Raw genomic sequence first — 25,567 nt, 5'->3', positions numbered from 1 at the left:
GTGCTGCCAGCCTCGTGCCCGTCTCCCTCCAGACGGTTACCCTGCTGTGGCGGCTCTCCATTTCTGCGTCCAGGCGTCGAGTTTGACGACGGCACGCAGACCACCATTGTGCTTAGAGACGGTGAACACGGCAGACATTTAAAGCGCAGCTGAAGCTCATGTCACTTTGCGTGTCCACAGTGCGCAGACACGGCCACCACAGCACAGGATGTGTCCTCTGGACGGTGGCACTTTGTGAGGTTTGTGACGTCACAGCTCGCCTCGTCATTTCAGCCAGTGACCCCGTCAAACCCTCCGATTGGATCTTTACGCTGTAGCCCCCTTGACATGGTGACCCGATTGGGCACTTTAGAACACCCGGGGGGTCCACGCAGTTTCTATTTATTCACCTTCACGTCTACAGCAGGCTGTTGCAGGTCTTTATTTGGCTTTCACCAGTCCAGCTAGCGTGTCATTGTCCCCATTATCCTAAGAGTGGAGTGTCACTCACACAGACACTCACCTCTGACAGAGCACATGTGTGTGGCGGCTGTGCCTTTAAATGACTCCCTGGCACACCCCGAGTTCTCCTCACCACGTTGGCACTGAGCTTATTAACGTAACGTTTCACTTCTCACCTCCAAGTCCATGAACACTTCATCCAGTAAGAACAGACACCCGTCTCTGGCGACAGCATCCAGGGTCACTCTGATGGCCTCTTCGTTTTTGTCCGATTCTGTATTGGAGTATTTTTTCTTTAAGCTGGTGATGGACTCGCTGTTGGAATAAAAGGGGACACCGCAGACGTCACATTCAAAAGCACAACACGCGCCTCGACTGCCCCACTCCCCTACAACTCAACGGGACCCCCAGACTCAGTCCTTAAATCTGCCCACTAACCCTAACCCTCGTCAGTGTAGCCGTGTCGGGCATCATGGGCACATCTTACCACGCCGCTCCTTTTCTTGTGTCACTACTGACCCTGAGCACGTCAACCCCCTGGCCTAGGAATGGCAGCTCAAGTCACCGTCACCAAAGTCACACACAGTGTACCGGGGGCCACATCCTGTAGTTTGCTAGACCCGAGCACAAACATAAAGAGGATTTCTTTTAAGGTAATTAAATGGCCTCCTACTAACCCTCTGCCACCACACGAGCAGAAACTTGACGTCAGTGTGAGTGTGTGTGACGGCAGCGTTGGCCTTTCACCACCCAGGGGCTCAGGAGACGACTTGAAGACAAGCAGACGTCTTCCACGTGTCTTCCCACGAACGCCCTCTGCCAGTTTAATCAGGGTGGCACTCCTCCCGTCATGTTGAGGGTCACTGCGGTTTGTCCTGTTCCCGTTTACACACCTGCAGCATCCCAGCCCAAGGCCTCAGCAAATCGAGGGGCTGCCACCATCTGCTCGGACGGCTACGGTAATCACAATACAAGTTTCATTTGTCGCTGCGCTCACATTTTCTTTTCTTCTCACACGTACAGCCAACACAAAGCCACATTTGGCACACAAGGGCCAGACAAGTCAGGATGGCATTAGATCTTCTTTGCCTTGTCTGGAATGGCACGATTCACCTACGTGGGGGCCTTCACATGGAGAAAGAGCATAAGGCCTTGGCACGCCTTGGCAGCCGACGGACGGATGGGCGAGAACGCCATTGGATCCTTACAAATCCTTCCAACGCAGCGACGAGGTTGGCAGACTCTACACATCAGGCCGCGCTCTTGGACCGAGCTTTGCTGTTCACTTCCCTCGTCTCGCCGTAAGCGACGTTATTTTCTCTTATGTGATTTCTTACCGCCGTCTCGCCGAGGGAGGGATGGCGCCTCTTTATATCTATTTAGGTTCGGGTTACTTGGGACGCCACAACTGCAAAACAAACGTATTTCCAGGGAGCTAGCGCCTCCTAGTGGGAAACAGCTGCGTGGATGGCTGAGTGAATGAAGGGGACAGAAGACACGGGACCTCCATCTTCTGAAATGCGAATGTCCATACCTTACAGACCACCAAGTTAAGGGGAGGAGTCACAAAGCTGATCCCACTATCTGACCCCGACAGTGTCGGGTGGTCCAGATCTAATTACGCTACAACTTATTAAGTTTATTACACAGAGAATTCACAAAAATGAATTCTTGTTGCCGATAGATGGCAGCACCTGCCTGGCATTCCAAAATGGCAGGTGCGATGTGTTCGCCTTTTCTCGATAACTGCCAACGTTTCCGGGGTGCATTGCATTAAAAGTTACACAGTTAGATCTGGACCACCCTGTGCACACTCTGCCATTTCTGCCCCCTTTGATGGCTCCTTGATTCAAACCCACTTTTCTGCTGTCACGCCTAACGGATCATCTCGGCTGCGGTCAACGTCTCACGTCGGCCATTTCTCAGCCGCAGTAAGATGGTCCACCAAAGCTGGCGCCTCACACTTGGACTGGGCACACGCTAAGTGGAGGTGCCCTGCTCTTACCTGAAGGTCTGGCAGTTGTTGATGATGGCGATCATGTACTGCACATAGCACTGAGGGTGCTGGCGGTCCTTCAGGTGCTCATCCTTATACAAGATAACTTCCTCCTTGTACCTGTAAGGGGGAAACACACACAAGTGCCATGTTGGAGGCGTTTGTTCATTTCATTGTAAAGACTGGGCCCTTCTGGTTCACTGGAAAGAGGGCCCACTGGATGAGGGTGAGCCCCTCAATGAAGCTGCCCAAAACAGCCAAACATGGCAAGTCCACACTACACTGGGGTCCAGGAGCTCATCCGCCGATACTCAAAAAGCACACGAGACGATGGCAGGACTGGCGCGTGCCAAAGCTGATCACATGGCGCACACACACTATGGCCTGACAGACCACCGCTCTTATAACAAATGACAAATCTCTGCTGTTAAACGGCAGGACACGACACTGTGTCTGTGGCAGAGCGACGGGCATTAAGCAAACTCTTGTCAATCATGAAGAATCCACTGCATCCACTGAACAGTGTCATCTCCAGACAGAGGAGTAACTTTAGTGACAGACTTTTGTCACCGTCCTGTTCCACTGACAGACTGAGGAGATCGTTCCTCCCCCACACTATGCGACTCTTCAATTCCACCCGGGGGAGTAAATGCGAACATTAATTTTATTTTAATTCTTTTCATTTTTATTACTATTTAATTTAATATTGTTTCTTTGTATCAGTATACTGCTGCTGGATTATGTGAATTTCCCCTTGGGATTAATAAAGTATCTATCTATCTATCTCTGTGCTCTCATCATCATCTTCATCCTGGCCACTTAGCGACTCTGGGTTGTCACTGCAGGCTCTCTGTGGCTCTCGGGGTCTGCACTCAGCGGACAGCGCCATTTAAAATAAACTGAAGAGCACTCGTCAAGTGCCACCCTCAGTGCCACCTTCTGCCTGTAGAGGTCACTGTGACGCAGGCCTGCAGCATGGAGTGCGGGGTCCTCAGTTACACTTTACCATCACGTGGACACTAAAGGTTCAAAAGCACGTGGAGACCCCAACACACACACACACACACACACACGAGGCCACATCCGTACTTAACAGGTGCATAGCCATGAAATCTCAAATGACAAACACCGGGTCCTACTGAAGGGCTCAGTGACGTTAAACGGGACGCTGTCATTGGATGCCAATGCCAATTGGTACATGAAATGTTTGCTCTGCCAAGTCTGCCCTGGCCAAAGGGCCATTATTGTGAAGCAGAAGCAACAACGGGCGAGTCACACAAGCTTATAAAAATCTGTCGCATCCCTCACAGCGGAGTTTCAAATGGCCTCTTTGAAGTCACCTTGGCACAAGGACGGTGTGCCAGAGCTTCACAAAATGGCTGTTGTGTGCAGCTGGTTGGCTAAGTTCACTATGTGCCATGCCAAGTGTCCAGGTAAGGGGTGTAGAGCACACTAGTGGACACGTCATCTCTGGAGTGAGAACTGGCAGCCTGAGGGGTGAATCAGCGTTTGGCATTGTGCCACCTTCTGGACTGAGATAAGAGCAGAGTCACAGCTCGGCCCCTTAAAGCATCCCGTTGATGCTACACAGACATCTTAAGACAGCTTGGTGCCCACCTTCCTCTGTTTTGCACACCTGCGCCCCCGTGCCAGGTCCATGAAGATGTGTGAGGAAGTGGAGGGGCCTGCGCAGTGCCCACTGAACACCACTGGCCTGACCTCACAAATGCTCCACAAATTCCCACCGACACTCCAAAAACCTCGAGGAGAAAAGGATGAATGGCATGGGGGGGCACATCTACCAACAAACTGGTATACAGTAGGCGTGACGGTCAGGTGACCACAGAGTGTAACGTTAACGGCTTACGCTCTGGTGCAGTTGGTAAACTTCAGAAACTCACCGCGGGGACAGTAAAAACGAGTCAATCTTCAGGACTGGGTGAGCACTCGCGTACAAAAGTGAGACGTGCGATGCCACTGTACAGGAAGTGAGCTCCGGCACAACAAACGTCTAAGAAATGTGGAAAAGCAAATCGAGTGTCGTCTTATACTGTAAAAAACTACTGGATATGAAAGGCGGGATGTCAGGCCGAAACTGTAGGTGGCGCTAGAGAGACCGCATCTGGAGTCCTGTGCAGAAAAGAGCAGCCAAGTGCATCATGGGACTGAAGGGAAGGACCTCCAGTGACAGGCACAGGGACCAGCAGCAGTTCAGGTCTTCAACATTCACCAAGGCTTCCCCAAAATGGACCCAGCAGAGTTCCTCTTCCTCGAGGACAGTGGTGGGCATTAAGGGGGTGGCACACCAGAAACTGACCTCGGAAGAAATCAGCCAGTCACCTTGGCAACATTCAAGAGCATCAGAACGAGACACCGAGGACAGCAACGCCAAGAGCTAAACGAGTGAGCTGGACGTACCCAATGGTGGTCTCCTCTCATCTCCCCATCCGCGGGTCACAGTGGCAGCGGGCTCAGCCCTGGCCCTGGCCCTTCCCTGTCCCCAGGTCCTTTCTGGACAATTCCCAAGCCAGCAGAGAGATGTGATCCCTCCAGCGTGTCCAGGGTCACCATCCAGGGGGACACGCATAGGGGGCATTCTTACAACGTGCCCAAACCGTGGCTCTACTCCGAGGCTCCCTCAAATCACAGAGTGCCCTCATTCTTTTCAGTCATTACCCAGAGGTGAGCACAGGGTGGTAGACTGACTGGCACACCGACAGCTTGGTCTTTAGACTCGACTCCTGCCTCACCAGCACGGTGCCTGTAGCCACTCCAGCCCACTTGTCACCAGGAACCTGAGACACCCGAGCCCCTCCACTAAGGGCAGTGGTGCCCATGCCACAAAAGCTGAACAGAGTACTCCACTCTGTCCCTCGTGCTTGTAAATTTTCTTAATATAATGAGATCTATTAACTCAAAATAAAAGGAAAATACGAAAACCAAACGCCACCTACCGGGTAAGAAAGGAGTTCATCTGCTTCAGACAGAGACGCAGCACCTCCTGCTTGAAGGGCTCGTTGATGAAGGCGGCCACTTGGAGATTTTGTTCAAACATCTAAAGAGCACAAAAAAAGAAAAAGAAAGAAACGCTCGCTTCAAAGACGTGAAGACACGTCACACAAACAGAAGACGACAATCCCACCCCGTGAACGCTGCCTCCCACCCGGGGGCTCACAAACACACCTGAGCCGGTAACTCAATGCCACATTAAACGACGGGCCTCGGTGCCAGCGTGATGATCACAGTCCGGGTCCATCAGGTGGCACCTCCGACAAAACACATGTGAAGCGCCCATCTGTTTGAGCCGAGACAGGTGACAGGAGAGGGACACGCTGGCCTCGGGACAAAAGCACCTGCACACCTGCTATGTGTGACCTGACGAGGCCGACTCACCAAACCTGCTCGCATTTTAACAATCAGTCAAGAGATTTTCCAACAGGGCGGTACACTCGGTCATCCTGTACTCATTCTGTGGGACCCTCTTGTAATTTTGGAGTGACAGTGGCCAGGACTCTGACGGCTGCGGTGGTTTTGTCACTAAACCAGTAGACGGTGTCACACACGCGTGTTTAGGGGACAACCAAAGGGCCTGAATAAATGAAGTTCCACGCCGGACCAGGGGGTGGCGAAGTGAGCCAATTCGCTCTTTCAATTCCTTGCAGACCATTCTCGGAAAAATCCCGCCCTGTTCTGGGGCAGCCAACGACATCACTTCCGGTTCCGATGACATCACTTCCCAAAGCCACCATCTTAAGAGGATACCCAGTTCTGTGTTGGACTCGATCGTCTTATGTTATGTGGGTGGCCTCCCCAAACCTTCCCAATGTCTCTTGGCCATATTGTGAAGCAGTGAGTGGTCCTCAACTTCAGCCCTTGGGTGTCCCCCCATTTCACGTTAACCTTGAGCTGGTCCCACTGTTTAATCAGCTGACATTTTTACTTCTTCTCTTCTGTTGTCTTCAGGTTTGCATTTGTACAAAATGGAGGGACATTTGTGTTGATTGTCGTGTATTTTGATGCTTAGCCGTCATTTTCTTTATGAATTGCTTCTTCTGAATTGTATGTGAATGCTGGCATTTAATGACAAGCTGAGGGGACACCAGTGCAAGTGACATTTGTGTCACACACTTGGCAGTGCTAATTAGAAAGATTTGCCATAAATAACCAAAAAATTAAAAAGAACAACAAACCCAAATGTCTGGGCATCTACAGTCCTGACTCATCCTGTATAAATGAGCAGAACAAGCTGGAAAGTTCTGGAGTGAAATACAGAAGTGCAAGCTGGGAAGTGACAGGAGGCCAAGTGGGAGGAGGAGGAGGAGGAGGAGGAGGAATCGGCTGGGAGCTGCCCGGTGGCCGCCACCGCCACGACTTCTACCTCACGGAGCGCATTTCCTTACTAAAAAGAGAAAGAAAAAGACGAGTGCAAGCGCAGGCCATCGCCGATCGGGGGGCTCCGCAGTGACGGCACTCGCTCTTCATTCAAAGTGTGTCTGGCGTGCCAATCCGTACCACTGAACCCGTCTCCAGCTATTCGTGGATCATCACTTGGTCACCATATGTGCCCTGTGCCAGGTGTTTGTGGGACTTGGCAAGGGTGTGAATGCTGAAAGGTTTGGTTTTAGGGAAGTCCCTGAGGGGGTGTGACGTCACTTGGTGCCTGCAGGCCCCTCTTACACGTATTCAATCCGTCTGTAGTGGTCACTGTGTTATTCGATGTGACACCGAGCTGGGGACGTGGCATTAGTGCAGGTGATGGCAACAGACGATCTTAGGGGTCAGGCTGGAGGAAGTGGAAGAGCAGACCATCGCTCAGTAACAGACAACTGAGACGTGGCTTCTACCCTCAGCTATAACGAGTCACCCCCTGCAGCAGTAAGAACTCCATTTCCCAGCAGCCCAAAGGGGAGCGGCGCCCACATTGGATGGCGAGAAAGGACAGCAGGAAAATTAAAACGAAAGGTCTGTGTTTTTGTGTGTCGTCTGAAAAGTCAGTTGTGCCCCGGGATCGTCTCCCGTTAGGATGAGTGGACCGTCTGATGCGTCTTCAAGAGGACCCCCACGTCCCCCAAATCTCGCTCCAGCAGGACTGCTTTCACTCGTTTATCACAGGAGTTGTTCTGCCATCTTCACACCAAACCATCTCATCCGCTTTGCCACATTGGCCTGTATAAGGGGTCTGTCGTGAGCGTTTCCTGTTATGTTAAAATGGTGACGCCGCCGGAGGGGAGACGGGAGGGACGTCTGACTGACTGACTGTCTGTCTGTCTGACTGACTGCTGGGTTGGATTTTCCATTTCATACTTGCTGGTTTCGTGTCTCTGCGGGTCGGGCTGAGGCTGGGCGCGTTACTGGAATCAACACTGAAAAAGAAATCAATTACGTCCCATCTGAGCGGCTCCGGACCGCTACACCCCGGCTGAGGTGGTCTCGTGCCCTCTGTGTGTGCTGTCTGCCATCCCGTAGTGTGACAGTGCGACTGACGTGTGTGTGCAGCTCTCAACACTCCGCACCTCTTTGGTCATTTACTTCTTGTTGTGCGCACATCTGGGCCCGCGTTCTGGTGCTGCTGTAAGCCTGCAGTTTATTTAGAGAGTGGACGGGCCTTGACCAGCACTGTCAGTGGCCAGGAGACACCTGAGCGCAGACCAACGTGTGGGTGACATTCAACTGTGGCAGGTCATCCTAATTTATGACGGGCAGAGAGAAAACAAAAAAAAAAAAGGCAGCAGAGCCGCAGGGACGAGCGGCTCATTCAAAAGTCTGTAGACTTCTTCTTCTTCTGGCTGCTCCTGTTAAGGGTCGCCACAGTGGATCATCACCTTCCATATCTTCCTGTCCTCGTCATCCTGCTCTGTCACCACATCCACAAACCTTCTCTTAGGCCTTCCTCTTCTCCAATTACCTGGCAGCTCCACCCTTACCACCCTCCTCCCAGTATGCCCAGCATCTCTCCAAACCAACACCATCTCGCCTCTCTTATTTTGTCGTCCCACCTAAGCTGACCCTCTAATGTCCTCATTTCTAATCCTAAATCCTCGTCACACCCAGTGCCAATCTTCACATCTTTAACTCTGCCACCTCCAACTCTATCTCCTGTACCACCGTCACCAGCCCATATAACACAGCTGGTCTCACTAACGTCCTGTAGACCTTCCCTGTCACTCTTGCTGATACCCGTCTGTCACCAATCACTCCTGACACTCTTCTCCACCCTGCCTGCACTCTCTTCTTCACTTCTCTTCCACACTCCCCATTACTCTGTACTGTTGATCCCAAGTATTTAAACTCCTCCACCTTCATCACCTCCACTCCCCTCATCCTCATCACTCCACTGACCTCCCTCTCATTCACACACACGTATTCTGTCTTGGTGGTCCTACTGACCTTCATTCCTCTCCTCTCATATCTCCACCTCTCCAGGGTCTCCTTGACCTTCAGATCACAATGTCATCACAGTCCACGGGGACTCCTGTCTAATCTGGTCTGTCAGCCTGTCCATCACCATTGACAATAAGAAAGGGGCTCAGAGCCGACCCCTGATGTCATCCCACCTCCGTCACTCCTACCGCAGACCTCACCATGGTCACACTGCGCTCGTTCATATCCTGTGCCACTCTCACGTACTTCTCTGCCACTCCCGACTTCCTCATCCAGTACCACCGCTCCTCTCGAGGGTCCCCCCTGTCATTTGCTTATTCAAAAGTCTGACAGGAGTTCACGAAAAGCAACCAGCAAAGTAAAGGAAAACTTGTGACACAAAGCGTGGTGGGCAAGTCGACTTACCTCACAAGAGACCAAAGGGAAGAGAAATGTGACTCAACATGACACCCCCAATGCCCACTACGGCACTAAAGACCCTCAGATACCTGAAAGACGATGGCAGGAAGTGTGGTTTGGTAGTAGCCGTCCTGGTCGCCCTCGGGCTCCGTCTCTTTATTCCAGTCCTTCTTGTCCGTTTCCAGGGCTTTGCGCAGCCAGCCGGTGATGTTGGACTGTGAAGAAAATAAAAAATAAGACAGAAGCAGACATGAAACTGCGGGTCAAGCGTCGAGGTCTGTGGCCAAGTACTGTCATGTGCTCCTTTGGGCTGTGCCCCGTTATGACGTCCTAAATAAAAAGATAAGAGCCGGGGGGTCACTTTCAGCGGTCACTCAGAACAGAGACGGCCGGTGGCACAAACGCAGAGTGTCTGCAATCAACACGGGAGCCGCCATGACTTCTGTCTGATGGAGTGCATTTCCTTATAGGAAGAAGAGGAACAAAAAATGACCATCAAGAATTCAGAAAAACGGCAGCGATGTTAGTGTCGCACACTTGAGTGCGATTTAGTAAATGTTGCCATCTTTAGGCATCTAAACGACTGAATCATTGGGTACGAATGAGCACAGCAAGTTGGAAAGTTCTGGACTAACAAAAAACCTGCAGCGGCCTGGTAGCCACCGTGGCTTCTATCACGTGCAGAGGAGAGCTGCTGGGCATATTGGGAGAAGGGTGGTAAGGATGGCGCTGCCAGGCAAGAGGAAGGCCTAAGAGGAAGTTTGTGGCTGTGGTGAGAGAGGACATGCAGGTGATGGGGGTGACAGAGCAAGATGACGAGGACAGGAAGTTATGGAAGAAGATGATCTGCTGTGGCGACCCTTAATGGAAGGAAGAGGAGGAGAAGACGAAGGTGTGCATTTCCTTATATAAAAGAGGAAAGATGGGCAAAGCACCCTCATCCTGCTCAGACAGGCGGACGAGGACTCACCGTGAAGGTCTTCACATATTTGCTGAGGAGGTTGTCTACGATGTCCTGCGGCAGCAGGGGGTCCATAATGTTGATATTGACTTCTTCCATCAGCTCTGGGTGGCCCATCATCTCCTCACTGCATACACAGAGAAAAAGCACAGACAGCACTTGGGACACATGGCATCTCACTCGCTAACTGGCACAACCTGGAGATTAAAATGGCTCTTTCTAACGCGACCGTAAATGTGGCGAGACGAGGTGGCGTCACTCGACTGAAAGGACAAGCAGCTTTGTGTCAGGCTCGTTCAACTCCTCACGGGTTCATATTGCGGCATTTATGAGAGTACATCACTGAGAGAGGCTGGAGTCACGTGACGTACGTGAGCAGGAATGCCACCAGACTCGGGACAGCGAGGACCACAGAACCTTGTAGCAGCACGCAGACTTATGGTGACGATGGGGACACCACTGTGGAGTTGTGTCAGGAAAGGCACAAAGTCGCTCGACTCCCTCATCGAGGCACTGGAGAGTGTCACCTGTTCATTAGCACGTGCCACTGGGGTCCTATCAAATGTGTCTTAGGTGAAGCCTGCCTGCCTGCTTGCCCACCCGCTCAGTGCTCTTTGAGGGTCTTATTAATGCCAAAGGTGATAAACACAAAACGGTATTTGGTCAAAGGTACCCCGTCTCAAAAGTGGGAGACGTCCAAGCAAGTGGAGGCCCACAGAACGTTCTGATGCTCCCGAGCAAAGGTCACCAATTCACTGTTCATGTCACCCACCTGCCAAAAATGTTACAAAGAGCCCCGTGGAACAAAACAGAAAACTCTTTGCCAACGCGCTGACTGAACGGGCACAGACGCTCTGGAGCTCGAGTATCAAAGTTCACCCCCGTAGAGCAGGGGTGGGCAGCAGCGTCGGTCCCGGAGGGCCGCAGGTTTTCATTCCAACCCAATCGCTTACTTAAGACTCCAATCCTTGCCAGTGTGGCACCTCATTTGATCGTTAGGCTTGCCAGTTTGAGTTTAGCGCAGGATGAATCCACGTGGGTGTCACATGTCAGAGAGGGGACTGCCGGCTCATTGGTGTCTTATAGTTAATAAGGGGGGCACACTAACAAGAGAGACCACCAAAACGAGGCACCATCAGCAGTAACTCGAAACAGAAACCTGCAGCCCACCAGGACCGACGCTGCTGCCCACCCCTGATTTAGAGAGAGTAACAGGCCACACGTCACACCCATCAATCAGAACAACTGTGACGAGGACTAGCCCACCTGTCAACAATAATCAATCAACAGGACATTCGTCAGCCACAATGAACCTTCATTTATTGATATTTTATATAAGCAGCATTTTAAATCTTGATCATCGTCTGGCAGCCCCAAACCATTCACAGCGGCTCACCTCACAGAGACCCCTGGAGCTCAGCACCGATGACGTGCCTGACCTGGCCTAGGAAATGGGCGAAGGCAAAACGGCCCACGCATCTCAGACTCGGGCACATGACCAGTTGTACCCATGTTAGTCAGGAGACCCCCGTCAATACTTTCCAAGACCACTTTACCGAGAGGAGAGGCGGGGGGTCTCCATTTTATGTGTCATCCAGAGCTTGAGAACAAAACCACCGAGCAGGTCAGCCTCGGCACTCTGGCACATTCACTGGCATCGCATGTGACCAAAGCGGCCCCTTGAGGCTTTTGGCTTAGCTACGTTTGGGCCTCAGAAACGCACATCTGGAACCAACGCAGACGTCCAATTGGTTTCATTCCTGATTCAAAAGCCACCATGTCAGGGTTTGACCTGCAGACCCCTCAAATCCCAAAACTCACTTTGGATGTCATTTCCACAGCACCCTAACGGCAGGGGAGGGACGTGCAGATCAGGATTTAAATATTTGTCACATATTCTGCATTGCCCCTCACTTTTCTTACACAAACCCTTCATGTTCTCCACCCGTCACCCAATGCCAATCACCGAGTTATCAGACTGTCACACCGTTTTTCATATCAAGCGACGATGTCCCGTCTCATGTTGTTCAACACAGAATGCAATTCTCTGTGACAAAAAGGAGTAGCTGGCACTCCAGAGTGCCCCCGCTGTCTCATCCCTACAGAAGATGGCAGGTGTCTGGTGAAGACAGTCGATGGACTCTCCGAATATTCTCCTGCCCCGTCACCACCACACACTCCAGGTGGATCAGAGGCGCCCCTCACGTTAGACCGGCCATGTTTGGGTGAGGGTGCGACGACAGATGCTGGGTTGGTACGATTTGTGAGATGGGTGAAGCGGAATCAGACCCCCTTGCCATGTCTCACTGAACTTAGAGACGAGGTTTGTTGGGTGCCATTCCAGTGTGTCAATGGACTGCCCAGTGCGCCCACAACGGTCAGCGGGAGGCGACGGGACCACCCTGATCTCAAAGACAAAGAGCCCGGGCACTCTGCACACATCGAGACGCGTTGTCTTTAGCGAGAAGTCGGGCAGCTGCTGCCCTGTCCATGGGTTGTGCTGGACGGTGACTTAGCTCACTAATCCGACACCCAAGTCGGTGATGAAGAGTGTGGTGAATTTAGAATGGGATATCAAGATAAAAGATTCACATAAGAAACGTAAGCCTCGTCTTTTGAGAAAGAAGAGACCATGAAGGACACGGAAGAACAATTTTAAAAATGTCTGGCCGTCCCCAGAGTGCGTCAGGCTGGTGTGAGCATTCGAGTGCTTGTGAGGTGTGCTGCTCAAACCCCGATGCCGTTTCGCGTCTGCTCAGCACCATTTCTAAGGCCCTATGTTGGTGTCTAAACGTGGAGACGACGTCAGCAGGCCGCTTTCTGAAGGCCAAAGACGCAAGATATTATTTTTGTTTGTTTTATTTTTTTTCCACTTTTGAAGGTCTGCTCGTGCCATGTGGTGCCATCTGGACCAAGCATTTTGATTTTGTGACGTACTCCACCTGTACAGGTGCCAGTAAGTCAATTGTTCTTTCGTAGTGACACTGACGACACAATAAAGTCGAGCCACATCCGACACCCCTGTCCCCTCACACAGTCGGCTGCATCTTGGGAGGCGACATCGAAATCATTTTACTGGGGGTCTCCTGGATAACACGGATACACCTGATCGTGTCAGCTGATTTGACTTGGAATGACCCCACACAAGACCTTTTGTTTTTGTAGAGCCTAAAATGACACAAGGAGGGCCACAATGGGCTTTAACAGACCCCCACATTGCAAATTGATCTGGAAAAGTCCCGCCCACATAGCCACGCCCACGGGTCAATCATTTCGCATTTGTGTGAATGTTATTGTCAGACACGGTTTGTGAAGGTAGAAAGAAAGAAAGAAAGAAAGAAAGAAAGAAAGAAAGCAAGAAAGCAAGAAAGCAAGAAAGTTCACTCACGGGCGGTGAGACGTTGTGTTGTCACGATGAGACTCCAAACACGGAATCCAAATTCAATGTGCTATTGAAGAGATCGAATACATGGACCGAGGCGACATGACAGGAGGATGTAGACGTTGTAAGGCTAATTTAAACTTTAAGTCGGAGACTTGCAGATCGGCTAATTAGTGTTGCCATCAGGGAGAAGTACTGCTGCTTGACCATGAAGAGGCCTGTCCACTGGAGACTTGAATTAGTTGTGTTAGTGAATTAAAGGAGTGGATGGATGAGAACGACGCGTCTTTAAACACCGAGATGTGACGCCGACCACAACGATATTCTGTCATCGTTTAACTCAGCTGGAGTCCCCATTAATTTTCCTGAATCGGCCCTCAATCTCGGAGTTCTCTTCGACTCTAGCAGGTCATTTAATGCGCACATCATAAAGTTGTTGTTCAGGTCGGGTTTCTTCCATCTTAAAAATGTTAGAAAATGAAGGCGTTTTCTAAATAAACAGGATTCTGACAAATCAATTCCTGCCTTTATTTCTAGTAGGACTGACGACTGCAATGCGGTGTTCACTGGATGTTCAACTGGCTGCCAGTTAATCTGCAAGAATTATTACAAGAACTAGAAAATACGAACACATCACTCCAGTCCTCACGTCCTCACACTGGCGCCCAGTTAAGTTGAGGGCAGATTTCAAAATCCTCCTTTTAACATATAAAGCATTAAATGGCGGAGGTCCGGCTTACTGGTCTGAACTTATCATGGCTTACAAACCTGAGCGCACATTAAGATCTCAAGACGCCGCTCTGCTTATGAGGATTAATAAAATAACAGTAGGAGGTCGAGCTTTTACTTACTGGGGCCCCTAAACTGTGTGGTGGTCTGCCTGCCACTATAAGAGATGCCCCTTCAGTCTCAGCTTTTAAATCTCACGACTTCAGTTCAGCACACCCTGACTAGAGCTGCTGATCGACTGTTCAGACTGTCATGAGCACTAAAACTGAAGTCACACGATCATTAGAACTGGTTACTAACCCTCACCTCTTCTGTTTCTCTTCTCGGTACTCAAAGGTGGCACTTGGTGCCCACTGCCCACCTGCCAAGTTGTTTTGCCTGCCTAAGGTAAAATCATCTCTGATGGAGGAGCTCAGGAATCACGGGATAGAGGGGTCCTGTCATAGGATTGGCTGTTTCAGCTGTGGAATGGCCAAATTGGGGGAGGCAGCTTGATGGTGGCGGTCTCCAGGACTCTAAACAAATATTATGGGGTGTCATCTCCTATTAAAGTCTACTCCATACTTGTACATTTTTTATACTGTATTGAGGATTTGGTCTGTTGTGTGTATTGTACTGACACCCCCTTTCTCTTTTGACCCCCACTGCACGCCCAACCTACCTGGAAAAAGGGGTCTCTCTGTCAACTGCCTTTCCTGAGGTGTCTTCCATTTTTTTTTTTTTTCCCGTTTTTGGGAGTTTTCCTTGTCTTCTTAGAGAGTCGAGGCTGGGGGGCCGTCAAGAGGAAGGGCCTGTTAAAGCCCACTGCGGCCAGCACTTCTTGTGTGATTTTGGGCTCTACAATAATAAATTGTATTGTATTGTATCCACGAGAATTCAAAGATTTGTTGAAAGTGAAATCTACAAACGTGTGCGGCAGAAAGAAAAAGTGGCTTGGGGGTTGGCGAGTGAAGCCCCCAAGTCAGCGAAAAATAAAAACCAAATTCAAACTGCATGTGGGATATTCTTTACAAGCCCCAAACCTCTAAAATCACGAGGTGACGGAGGGTCGGCCGTCTGGCTGCAGTGATCACCCACATCCTCCTCTTCCTCAAGTGGGATGAGCGGAGTCGAGGGTTTCCTTCTTTGGTATCAAACGCGTCTACGGAACATACAACTCCGTAAACAATCATCAAGATGACAGTATGGCGGGCAACTCAGGGTGGTCCGGTGGTCCTGGGAAGACGCTTTACGCTCTTATTGTTGTTCAGGCCAGCAGATAACACAAGTGCAGAAGTGAAGGACTGCATTCTGAAGGGCTGAGCCCCTCGCTGTGGTGTGTGTGTGTGTGGTAACAAAAATACAATAAGAAGACAATGAATTATTACTAGGCGGCACGGTGGCGCAGTGGTAGCGCTGCTGCCTTGCAGTTAGGAGACCCTTAAGGGTTCGCTTACCGGGTCCTCCCTGCCTGTGTGGAGTTTGCGTGTTCTCCCCGTGTCTGCGTGGCTTTCCTCCCACAATCCAAAGACATGCTGGTCAGGTGGATTGGCGATTCTAAATTGGCCCTGGTGTGTGTGTGCTTGGTGTGTCCTGCGGTGGGTTGGCACCCTGCCCTGGATTGGTTCCTGCCTTGTGCCCTGTTGGCTGGGATTGGCTCCAGCAGACCCCCGTGACCCTGTGTTCAGATTCAGGGGGTTAGAAAATGGATGGATGGATTATTACTTGAGAGGTTTGGATGTTTATATCCGTCTATTATAAAAACTAATCTTACGAGAAGACACTTTGACGTCATGCGAGACAAAAGGACAGCGGCCGTACGGGCTTTTAAATGATCGTCACGCAGCGCAACATGCCAATCATGCAGCACGGCGCCCCCTGGTGGGGGGCTCATTCACTACAGCTTTATTACAGGCAAATATCAAGAAATTCAAAACGAATGAAATGAAAACACAGTGGAACCTCAGGTCATGATGTCTCTAAACTCATACAAATCAGGTTACGACCAAAAAGTCTGTTGAGGAGCACAGGCGCGGGTGACGATCTCCCCTCCGGTTGGTGCGCGCCGGTGATTTCTGCATGCACGTGTTCAGTCTCGCCCTGTGCGGTCAGCCGTGCATCTCCCTCAAAACTGTGACCTCCTCTCCACCCAGCTTCCTGCTCACTTCCTTCACGCCAGGACGCGACTCCTGCAACGTCACTTTTCTTGGTTGTTTACGGTGAGTTTTTATATAAATTACGGATTTCTCGGAGGTTCATTTTTTTCTCCCTGTGCTTAAAACTCATTAAAAAAAAGTGTTCACAGTGAGCGGTTCGTAAGGCTGTAGTGTGAACTCCTGCAATGTTAGTCAAGGTTCTCACATTTAGTTTACACTTCGCAGAGGTGAAGTGCTGATGTTCAATTTTTATTAAGAAGAGAATGAAACCTTTTTAAACGGAGGGGAAATCTACTGTACCAATAGCTATCTGTTAAGGACCTCTCTGTATGCCACGTTGTCAGCTCGGCCCCCCGGCTGTAATCTGACCAAGCTGTGCGCTGAGCTGACTCTCGAGCATGCGACGTACAGCCGGCCATGTGAACAGTAATCTTGTCTCAAATCAACGTGACCTTTTGTAGGGTCTGTCCCCGAGACTTGTCACTTGTCATCGCGCAGCAGAGCCTCACTGCAAATTGGAGGCGTCTGAATTGAAATGGGAGATCAGAGGGTCTAACGGCAATGCGAGGAATAAAAACTCGCTCTCCTGGGCCACTGCCAGTAAAAACAGTTGCCTCAATGAGCTTCTTCTGCAGACACGTGGCCTGAAGTCGCGCGCCGTTACAAAGTCTCCGTGGTGCTCAGTAACATTATTGGTGTCCCAAACCTTCAAAATTACATTCTGCTCAGGAGTGCCTGGAGGATTCAGAGTGTGGAGAAACTCGAGCGACCGCGTGTCTAACAACTTGTGGATTTTACTGTGAGTATTTGGCGAGTATTTGGCGTCACGTCGTCGTTTCCGCAAGACCGCGTTAGCTGCAGAGCTCAGCTCGGACTGAAATGAAGTGAATGAGAGGACGCGACTCCCCCACCCGCCTTAACTCTCCATCCCTACACATGACAAACGCCAGCGGCAGCGTGTCTATGAACTTTAAGTTATGTATTCGTTTGCATAAGCACAGTCCTTCACCCGCCAATATTTAGCGGCAGCGTGTCTATTGGATTGCTGCTGACGGACGGCCTTATATGGGCAGGCACTCATTTACGTGGGAGGCGTGACGATGAGGGACGCAACTCCGCCTCACATGGCGACCGAGCTGCAGGCTATGGCCTGGTATATACTGTATAGTCGAAAGTAGGTTTCAGTTATGACCGTTACGTGTAGAATTTCAAAATGAAACCTGCTTAACTTTTGTAAGTAAGCTGTAAGGAATGAGTCTGAGAAATGTCAGCCTTCTACCTACAAGGGAAGTTGGAGAATTAGTGACAAGTCAGTGAGTCAGTCAGTTGGTGAGTCAGTCAGTCGGTGAGTCCGTCTGTCAGCCAGTCCGTCCATCCGTCCGTCCGTCAGGCAGTCAGTGAGTCCGTCAATCAGGCAGTCCGTCAGTCAGTCGGTGAGTCAGTCGGTGAGTCAGTCAGTGAGGGCTTTGCCTTTTATCAGTCCAGATTACACTGTGCATTCTATGGTATAGTTAACTATTTCTGTTCTTACAAATCTTTAAATAGATTTACATACAGCTTGCACAGTCCGGTCCAGAACGATTCATTCTATTTACATCGAGTCCTAAGGGGGAAATCACTTTGGGTCACGACCAAATCAGGTTCCTACCAGAGTTTTGGAACGAATGAAAGTTGTGACCCGAGGTTCCACTGTAACAATCTCGTTAAATGGCATATCCGGTTAACCAAACCCGTGGGTTGGAGCAGGCAGAGCCCCCAAATCTTAAAAGTAATTGAGCACATTTAGCGGATAACGTAAAAGCGTTTCCAGGTAACTTGGGCCGTCGGCAGGAAGCGACCGGTTAATTTGCCGTACGAGGAAGACGTCAGCCTTCGGCGCGGCGGGTTTGACTGCCCGTTTACTGATAATTTAGTGCGTTCACTTGGCCCCGTGTCCGGCCGATGACGCTAAGAAACTTTATATGATGTCACTGATCGAATTCTGCACCCTTCACTTTTCATCCAGCAGCAAAGGGGTGCGTGTAGTTACAGCGTCCCGTGACAGGAGAGCTCCGTCTTCACAGAGAATAAACGGTTTATGATTTAAACTTCCTCTTGCCCGTTTTCTCTTAGAGGTTTCAGGTCACCCAGGGGGTGACGGTCATTTCTTGCACACGTGGCAGGCCTCAGGGGGCTACAGATGTCTTGGCATTGCCCCCCTCGTTGATGAAGACGGGCAGCCTGGAAATGGCTGTCGATTTTTTAAAGTGGAGTGATGAGAAAGTTAGAATTCCTAATCACCTCGCCACCCAACGTGCCCACTGCTGCCGGGCAGTGACAGAGTGGCCTGAAGCGCTCACCCCCCATGCCAACAGTCAAGACAATCCCACTGTTTGTTTGTTTGTTTGTTTGTTTACCTCTTATATGTGTTGAGTACCCAAGTGAGGAGCGACACGATCTCATTGGCTTCCAGATCCTCTGAAATAAGCTCCTCTATGCGTGCCGACAGGGCCTTGTGGTAGAGGTTGAACAGAATGTAGAAAATGCTATAGTCAGGGGGGAAGCACTGCGCCATCAGGTTCTTGGCGACGAGGAGGTCATCCAGGACGTACTTGCGCGTGATCTCCAGGAAGCGTACCAGCCACATTTTGTTGGACTCTCTAGTGTCAGACTGACTGGCCTCGACTTTTGTCGTCACCGTTTTTTCCAGGACATCAAACATCTTGTCCTTCCACTTCTTTGGTCTGCCTGGAGGGATGAAGCCGGTCTGCTTCTTGCGCTCCAACAGGCGGCGGTCAATCTTCTCCTCCCGCTCAATGATTCGGACGACAGACACCAGCATGGTGGGGTCGCAGCGGACGGTGACGAGCGAGCGCTCCACCACCATCCACAGCTGTTTGGCCAGCTGCTCCGAGAGGGTCTGGGTCTCCCCAAAGTAGCTGCAGATGAGGTTCATGTCGTGCGTGTTCTTGCTGTCGATGCGGTACTGTTCGTACATCAGGTTATCTCGGGAGAACTCCAGGTCCATCAGTTTACAGTGGGCTTTCAGCAGCTCTCCTTGCTCGATCAGCTCGTGAGTATCCCGCACAATCTCTGGCACTAAAACAAGAAGGCACAGACATTTAAAAGGGGGTTTGGACGTCAGAAAGCACACGCTGATGACGCATCACAACGGACGGGCAATACGAGACTCGACGAGGGTCCGGCGCTCCTCACAGACCAAACTCCCGACGGCCCACTAACCTGAAAAAATGTTCTTGAGGTTCTCGACGGCCGCCGCCAGCTGGCTGTGCTGCACCACCGCGTCCTTGACGTCCTGCAGGTTCTCGATGGTGTTGATGCTCTGCCTCCAGTCCTTGCTGACGTCGGCCAGAGACTGCTGGATGTCGCTGACGTCCCCCAGGGCGTTGTGGAGCTGGCACAGGCCCGTTCGTACCCCGTCCAGCTGAGACTGGATAGCTGCCTGCAAAAACACACCAGCGTACTGTGAAGGGGACGCACGGCCAGATGAGGGACGCAGAAAGGTGCTTCATGGACGCCTGACCAACGGAGCAAGGCAACCAGACTGCAGACAAACAAATATGGAGATCTGACACAAGAGTAACATCAAGTGAGGTCACGGTGTCTCTTCGGGGAATCCTTGGGTACCACTGGTGGGACGTCGTGCTGCTCACCACATGACCTGCAATGTCAGTTATGGTGCTACGGCCACGTGACGCCATTACCCGAGGGTGATCCGAGTGGCTGGACCAGGCCAAGGGGACGCCCACATAACACCTGGCTGTGGCAGATAGAGGGTGGCACTGGACCGTGTGTCTGCCAGAAGGGTTACCACCCAGGATCCTGAGCTGTTTCGTCGTGTGGTGGGTGCGTCCCCAACCTGACCTGACCTGACGTTTGACAAATGGGTGCCATACTTAAATAAGCAGGAGGACCTTCAAAGTCTGACTGTTCAATGACAGGTGACTTTACTGCGCTGGTAAAGGTGATGCTGTCACGTCAAGTCACCTGGCTTTGTTAAGTGCCCCTCTGTGGTGTCACTGGCCGCTGCTTCAATGTCAGGGAGGTCCAAGAGTGGCACCTCCATCTCGGCCCGTCACGCTTTTCAAGTCCCAGTAGTGGCGTTAGTGACACTCGCACTCTATCGGATTATTCAAGTCGTCACCAAATTAGGCTGATGGCCCCTAACAGACCACCACAAGCTTGCTGGCCGCGGAGCTCCTTCGTGTCGTTTGCAGTGCAGGGTGTCTAAGTGACACCGAGAGTGACAGATCACAGCTCAGCGCAGGCCTCTCTGCTGGGTGTCTATGGAGAGAGTCGCCTCGTCTTTATTTTTATTACTTTGTGTTTGTCGGACGCCTTCACCCAACACTTGAGGTACAATCACTTTAACTTCTTCTGTTTAGTTGGAGCGGAGCGAGGCGACTCGTCAGCACTGGGATTTGAACCCAAAGCCTTACCCGCTATGCCACACCGTATGAGAGTTGAGCTCGCTCTACTAGTCAAGCGCCACCTGCACAAATCACTCTGGTGGTCTTTTCTTTTTTTTTTTTCCCATCTCACTGCTAATTATAGAAAATCCTTCAAAGCCCTCAAGGCCTTTTGTTTGTAAGAGTAAGTCAAAGAGGCATTCTTGTGCCATTTCCTGCCACACTGTTAAAAATACTCAAATAATGAATTAAGCGACGCCGGTACGGAAAGAGTCGAGAGATTATAAGGTCCTTGAGGGAGACGAACTGAGCAGCGATTGACTGCGGCCCACCAAACAATGGCAGCCATGTGAGCTTTGCAAGTGCTGCCCACCGCGCCACCCGAGGGGGATTTGAAGCCGTGAGAAATTTTGTAAGTCAGTTTCAAATCAAACTGCTTCTGAATGCTGATTGGTTCACCTGGTGGGCCCACACCAAGCCGTCACTGCCCGACCACCAGCGCTGGACTAGTGAAGGGGACGCTGGATCTGGCGATGCCAACACACAAAGGTCAATCACAGCGGGTTCAATTTGGCCTTTTTGACCCGCTGACCTGCAGAAAGAGGCTCTTGAATGTCCAAACACAGAAGGATGGATGACGCGAGCTCTCACACGCGAGTGCTCAGTTAGTCACACACACCGAACTTCACTTGTAAAAAATACAAAATACGAGAGGCACACTACGTCGCCAGCCATGACAACGCAGGCTGAAGGTCCGCCTCCCCTGCTCATTCATTGGCCAAGAGTCCCGTCTTCAATTCAAGAGCTCAGCTGTGCTTCACTATCATGCAGTGCTGGAAGCTCCTGGAACGTTCCAGAAGTTTGTATTCAACAGCTTTTGAGCGCACAGCTGGATAACCGACAAGTGGATTCTGTAATCGGATTTCTTTTTTTTCTCCTGCTGGCCCCCCATGGAAGCCCCCTTTTTCTTTTTAATAAATGTTTTCTAATCTCCGTTCTCCACCAACATCGAAACATGAAGTTTTTCGCGGCCCCGGCCCGGTCACAGACGGACGCTCATTTTCCTTTAACTGCCGATTTCTGTAAGCCTTTCATTTTAATTCTCTCTGAACTTCAAATATAAACACCGAGGCTCATTTTTCTCTCAATGCTAAATAATCAGATTGGATTTTTTTCCCCTGTAAGAGGCTCAGCTCAGCTCAGTGCAGATGCCAGGCTGTGCGCCACAGTAGACACGAGGCTGGCCACCAACTCGGACTGTCCGGTCACAGCTGTCTCGGAGACGTCACAAGTCACACGAGGAGCTCAAATCAGAATAAGCAGCCACGATGGCACAGGTCTGGGACTGCGGCCACAGTCGGTGAAGAAGGGCGGGCGTGAACGTCAGCGCCGCCATCATTTACAAATCCCATAAGGCTTAGCTCCATAAAAGCCGGCTACGCCAACACGGCACACAAGGACTTCTGCCGTTGCCGTCTTTATCCCATTAGGGAGTACGCCATTGGACAGCGGGGTGATGTGATGGCTCCGCTCCGAGCGTTTTAACTTGCAGCCTCACGTATCTGAATGAGGCCGCGAGAGGAATCTCTTCTCAATGTGGCGCCATATGCAGCTGAGAAAGGCTTTGTGTCCATCCACTGATTTGACTGAACATGGCTGCAGGTGTCCGTCCGTCCGTCCAGCCATTCATTTATTCATTTTCTCACTGACGTCATTCGTTGAGGGTCGCCCTCCTCGCCATCACCGACTGAACTGGGTAAGGCAGAGGAAACAACCTGGAAAGGGGATGCCATGCTTGCACACATCACTGCTCCCTTATATGGGTCTAATTCAGTGCCAGCTAATCCGAGTGGGCACGATTTGGGCATTTACAACACATATCTGGTAAACATTTCCATGTTGGTGGCGCCAGTTGTAGCGTGTAACAAAACGAGCTGCTCCATGTGGTGACGGCAAGAGGAGATTCACTTAGTTAGAACATTAGAACATTCTAGATGAGAACAGGCCGATCAGCCCAACAAGGCTCGCCAGTCCTGGCCACTTGTTTCTTCCAAATAGTCGAGTTTTGAAAGCCCCCTAAGGTCTAACTGCCCACCACACTACTTGGTCGCTTACTCCGTGGGTCTCCATGTTAACTAAAACTTCCAGATGTTTGTGTGAAATTCACTCTTCACAAGTTTCCAGCTGTGTCCCCGTGTTCTTGATGACCTCATTTTAAAGTCACCGTCTCGACCCACTAACTCCTCTTCATCATTTTCAACACCTCAGTCAGGTCTCCTCTTCATCACTGTGAATGCTCAGCTCTTTAAATCTTTCACTCATCCCCTGTAGCCCCCCGTAATCAGCCTCGTCGCTCTTCTCTGGACCTTCTCTTGTGCTGCTGTGCCTTTATGGAGACCCAAACTGCCCCCCGTACTCCAGTGTGTTATAAAGCAGGCCCTCCCGTGACTTGTACTGCGCACGTCAAGGCGCTATATGACCCGACATTCCGTTAGCCTTCTGAACACTGATGGGAAGTTGACAGCTTAGAGTCCACTACGACTCCTAGACACTGGACTCTCGATGTTCAGACCCCCATTGTGCACTCAGACCTCACATTTTTACTTCCTATGTGTAATTCTTTACATTTACTGACATTAAACTTCATCGTCCACAAATCTACCTGAGGCTGTTTGCTGTCCAAGTCCTTCTGTGATGATATAACGGATTCCAAATTATCTGCTAGTCCACCAATCTTGGTATCATCTGCCAACTTCACCAGCTTGTTCCTTATATTCCTATCTAAAGCATTTATAGATATTATTAATAGCAGCGGCCCCTCACTGCCCCCTGCTGGTCACCACTCTTAACATCGGCCAGTTCTGATGAGGCTCCTCACACCATCACCCTCTGCTTTCTGTGTCTGAGCCAATTCTGCACCCATCTACAAACATCACCCTGAACTGCCACTTCTTTTAATTTGATGCCCACCTCTCACGTGGCACCTCATCAAATACTTTCTGAAAGTCCACATCAATCATCTCATCTGCTCCACGCTGATCGTATCCTCTTGTTTCCTCCTCATTGAATTCCAGCCTGTTAGTCAAACATGACCTCCCTCTTCTGACCCCACGCCGACTGTCCTGCCCTTGCCTTGTGTTGCTCAATCTTCTCCTTAATAATTCCTTCCATTAATTTTCCTGTGATGCCCATTAAGCTTACTGGCCTGTAGTTGCTCTGATCTGCCCTGTCACCCTCTTTATATAATGGGATGATATTTGACATTTTCCAGTTCTTCAGAGTCTCTCCAGTGCTCAGTGACTTCCTATAAATGTGTGTCAGTGGTTTATATCTGAACTCGCTGACCTCCTTCAGATCTCGAGGATACATCTGATCTGGGCCTGGTGATTTGAGCGATTTCATCGTATTTCATCTCAGCAGCTCATCTCCCTCAGCACCTCCTTAGTAGTCCCTGTTGCTCCTATGCGGTTATCAGGTGTCAGTTTAGATCGTCTGCTATTTCACTGTCTGTGTTTTTAATTCCCTTTACTATTCCTGATGCACTTCTCCTCCTCCTCCTCCTCTTCCTCGACTCTTCTCTTACTATTTAAGAATCTCTTGGGGTCGTCTTTCTCCTTATCTGCTCTATTCCTCCCCAACTGTCTTTTAGCCACCCTGATATCCTTCTTAATGGTTGCTCTCATGTTCTTGGTTAGCGTCTCAAGATGGTGACACCGGCCAGACATTTGTGTGGCTCAGCCTGAAACTGTCGCATAATCAAAATCTAACAATGGGCCAAGTGAGAAAATAATGGAAACGGAGAGGCACAGAGATAGCAGATAAGCAGGGCTGCAAAAACCAAACACCATACTGCTGAAAATCAATCAGTCGCACTCTGATGGACTCGGAGAATGAAACCTGCTTAGCCTCAAGCCGAGACCACCACGTGGGGGCCTCATCCTGGTCTTCAAAGTCCTCCAAGGCATCGATAAAGGAGAACCTTTCAACTTCACAGTGCATCTCGTACTCAGGGACGCCTAGTGGACAGTAAGGGCTTTACGACTGAAGCCAGGAAGCTCTTCTTTACGCAAAGAGTTGTGGGAATCGGAGAAAACTACCGAGGCAGGAAGAGGAAGCAGAAACCTGGAGAGCCTTCAAAGGAGGATGAGGATGAGACGAGGGGACAGCTAAGCTATTAGCCAAATGGCCTCCCCTCGGTTATCACATTTCTTAGGTCTGACCAAACGGTACGTCACTGCTGTTAATTGGGTTGTCATCTGAATGAGTGCAACAATAAAATGTGGCAGCACAGGTGACAAGTTTGGATGGCAGAGGAGTGACTGGGACACGACCTCCAGTCACAGCCCAGTTCAGGGTACGCGGACTTTAGCTTCAACGGCAAGTCATTTCTTCACAAACGTGGTCTGTGTGGGCACCTGCATGCAAAACTGTGTGTTAAAGTTAAGCGTTTTCTATAAATTTGACAAAATATCAGGCCTGCACAGGCTGATGGGCAGTCGGGCACCACTGGAACACAAAAGCCTAAAGTTTAACTGATGAAGTGGCAAACGTTTCAATATAAGAAAACATTTCTGACACGTCTTTGTGACAACGAGAATCTGAAACGAATTGTTGTAGTGCCCACTCCTGGTACTGTGTGCCTCGAGGTCGGGATACGTTTCCTGTCTGCCAGTGTAGCGGGCACGAGGTTCAAAAAAAAAAAAAAAACTGGCTGTTTAAATAAATAAAAAACGA

General features: G+C 50.5%; 1 protein-coding gene across 1 annotated transcript in view; it reads right to left on the bottom strand.

The window, feature by feature from the left end:
* The window catches only part of exoc3 (exocyst complex component 3), a 39,992-nt gene that overhangs the window by 5,020 nt on the left and 9,405 nt on the right, over positions 1-25,567 (bottom strand). The window contains exons 3-9 of the mRNA XM_039754046.1: positions 19,647-19,866; positions 18,821-19,502; positions 10,188-10,305; positions 9,307-9,432; positions 5,392-5,492; positions 2,447-2,557; positions 618-756 (exon numbers count right to left, since the gene is read on the bottom strand). Coding sequence (XP_039609980.1) covers positions 618-756; positions 2,447-2,557; positions 5,392-5,492; positions 9,307-9,432; positions 10,188-10,305; positions 18,821-19,502; positions 19,647-19,866 — 1,497 coding nt within the window. The remainder of the gene's footprint in view (positions 1-617; positions 757-2,446; positions 2,558-5,391; positions 5,493-9,306; positions 9,433-10,187; positions 10,306-18,820; positions 19,503-19,646; positions 19,867-25,567) is intronic.

Source organism: Polypterus senegalus, chromosome 5 (genome assembly GCF_016835505.1).
Source record: "Polypterus senegalus isolate Bchr_013 chromosome 5, ASM1683550v1, whole genome shotgun sequence".
Taxonomy (NCBI): domain Eukaryota; kingdom Metazoa; phylum Chordata; class Cladistia; order Polypteriformes; family Polypteridae; genus Polypterus; species Polypterus senegalus.
The sequence above is the reverse complement of the archived record's forward strand: the minus strand, read 5'-3'. Positions and strand labels throughout refer to the sequence as shown.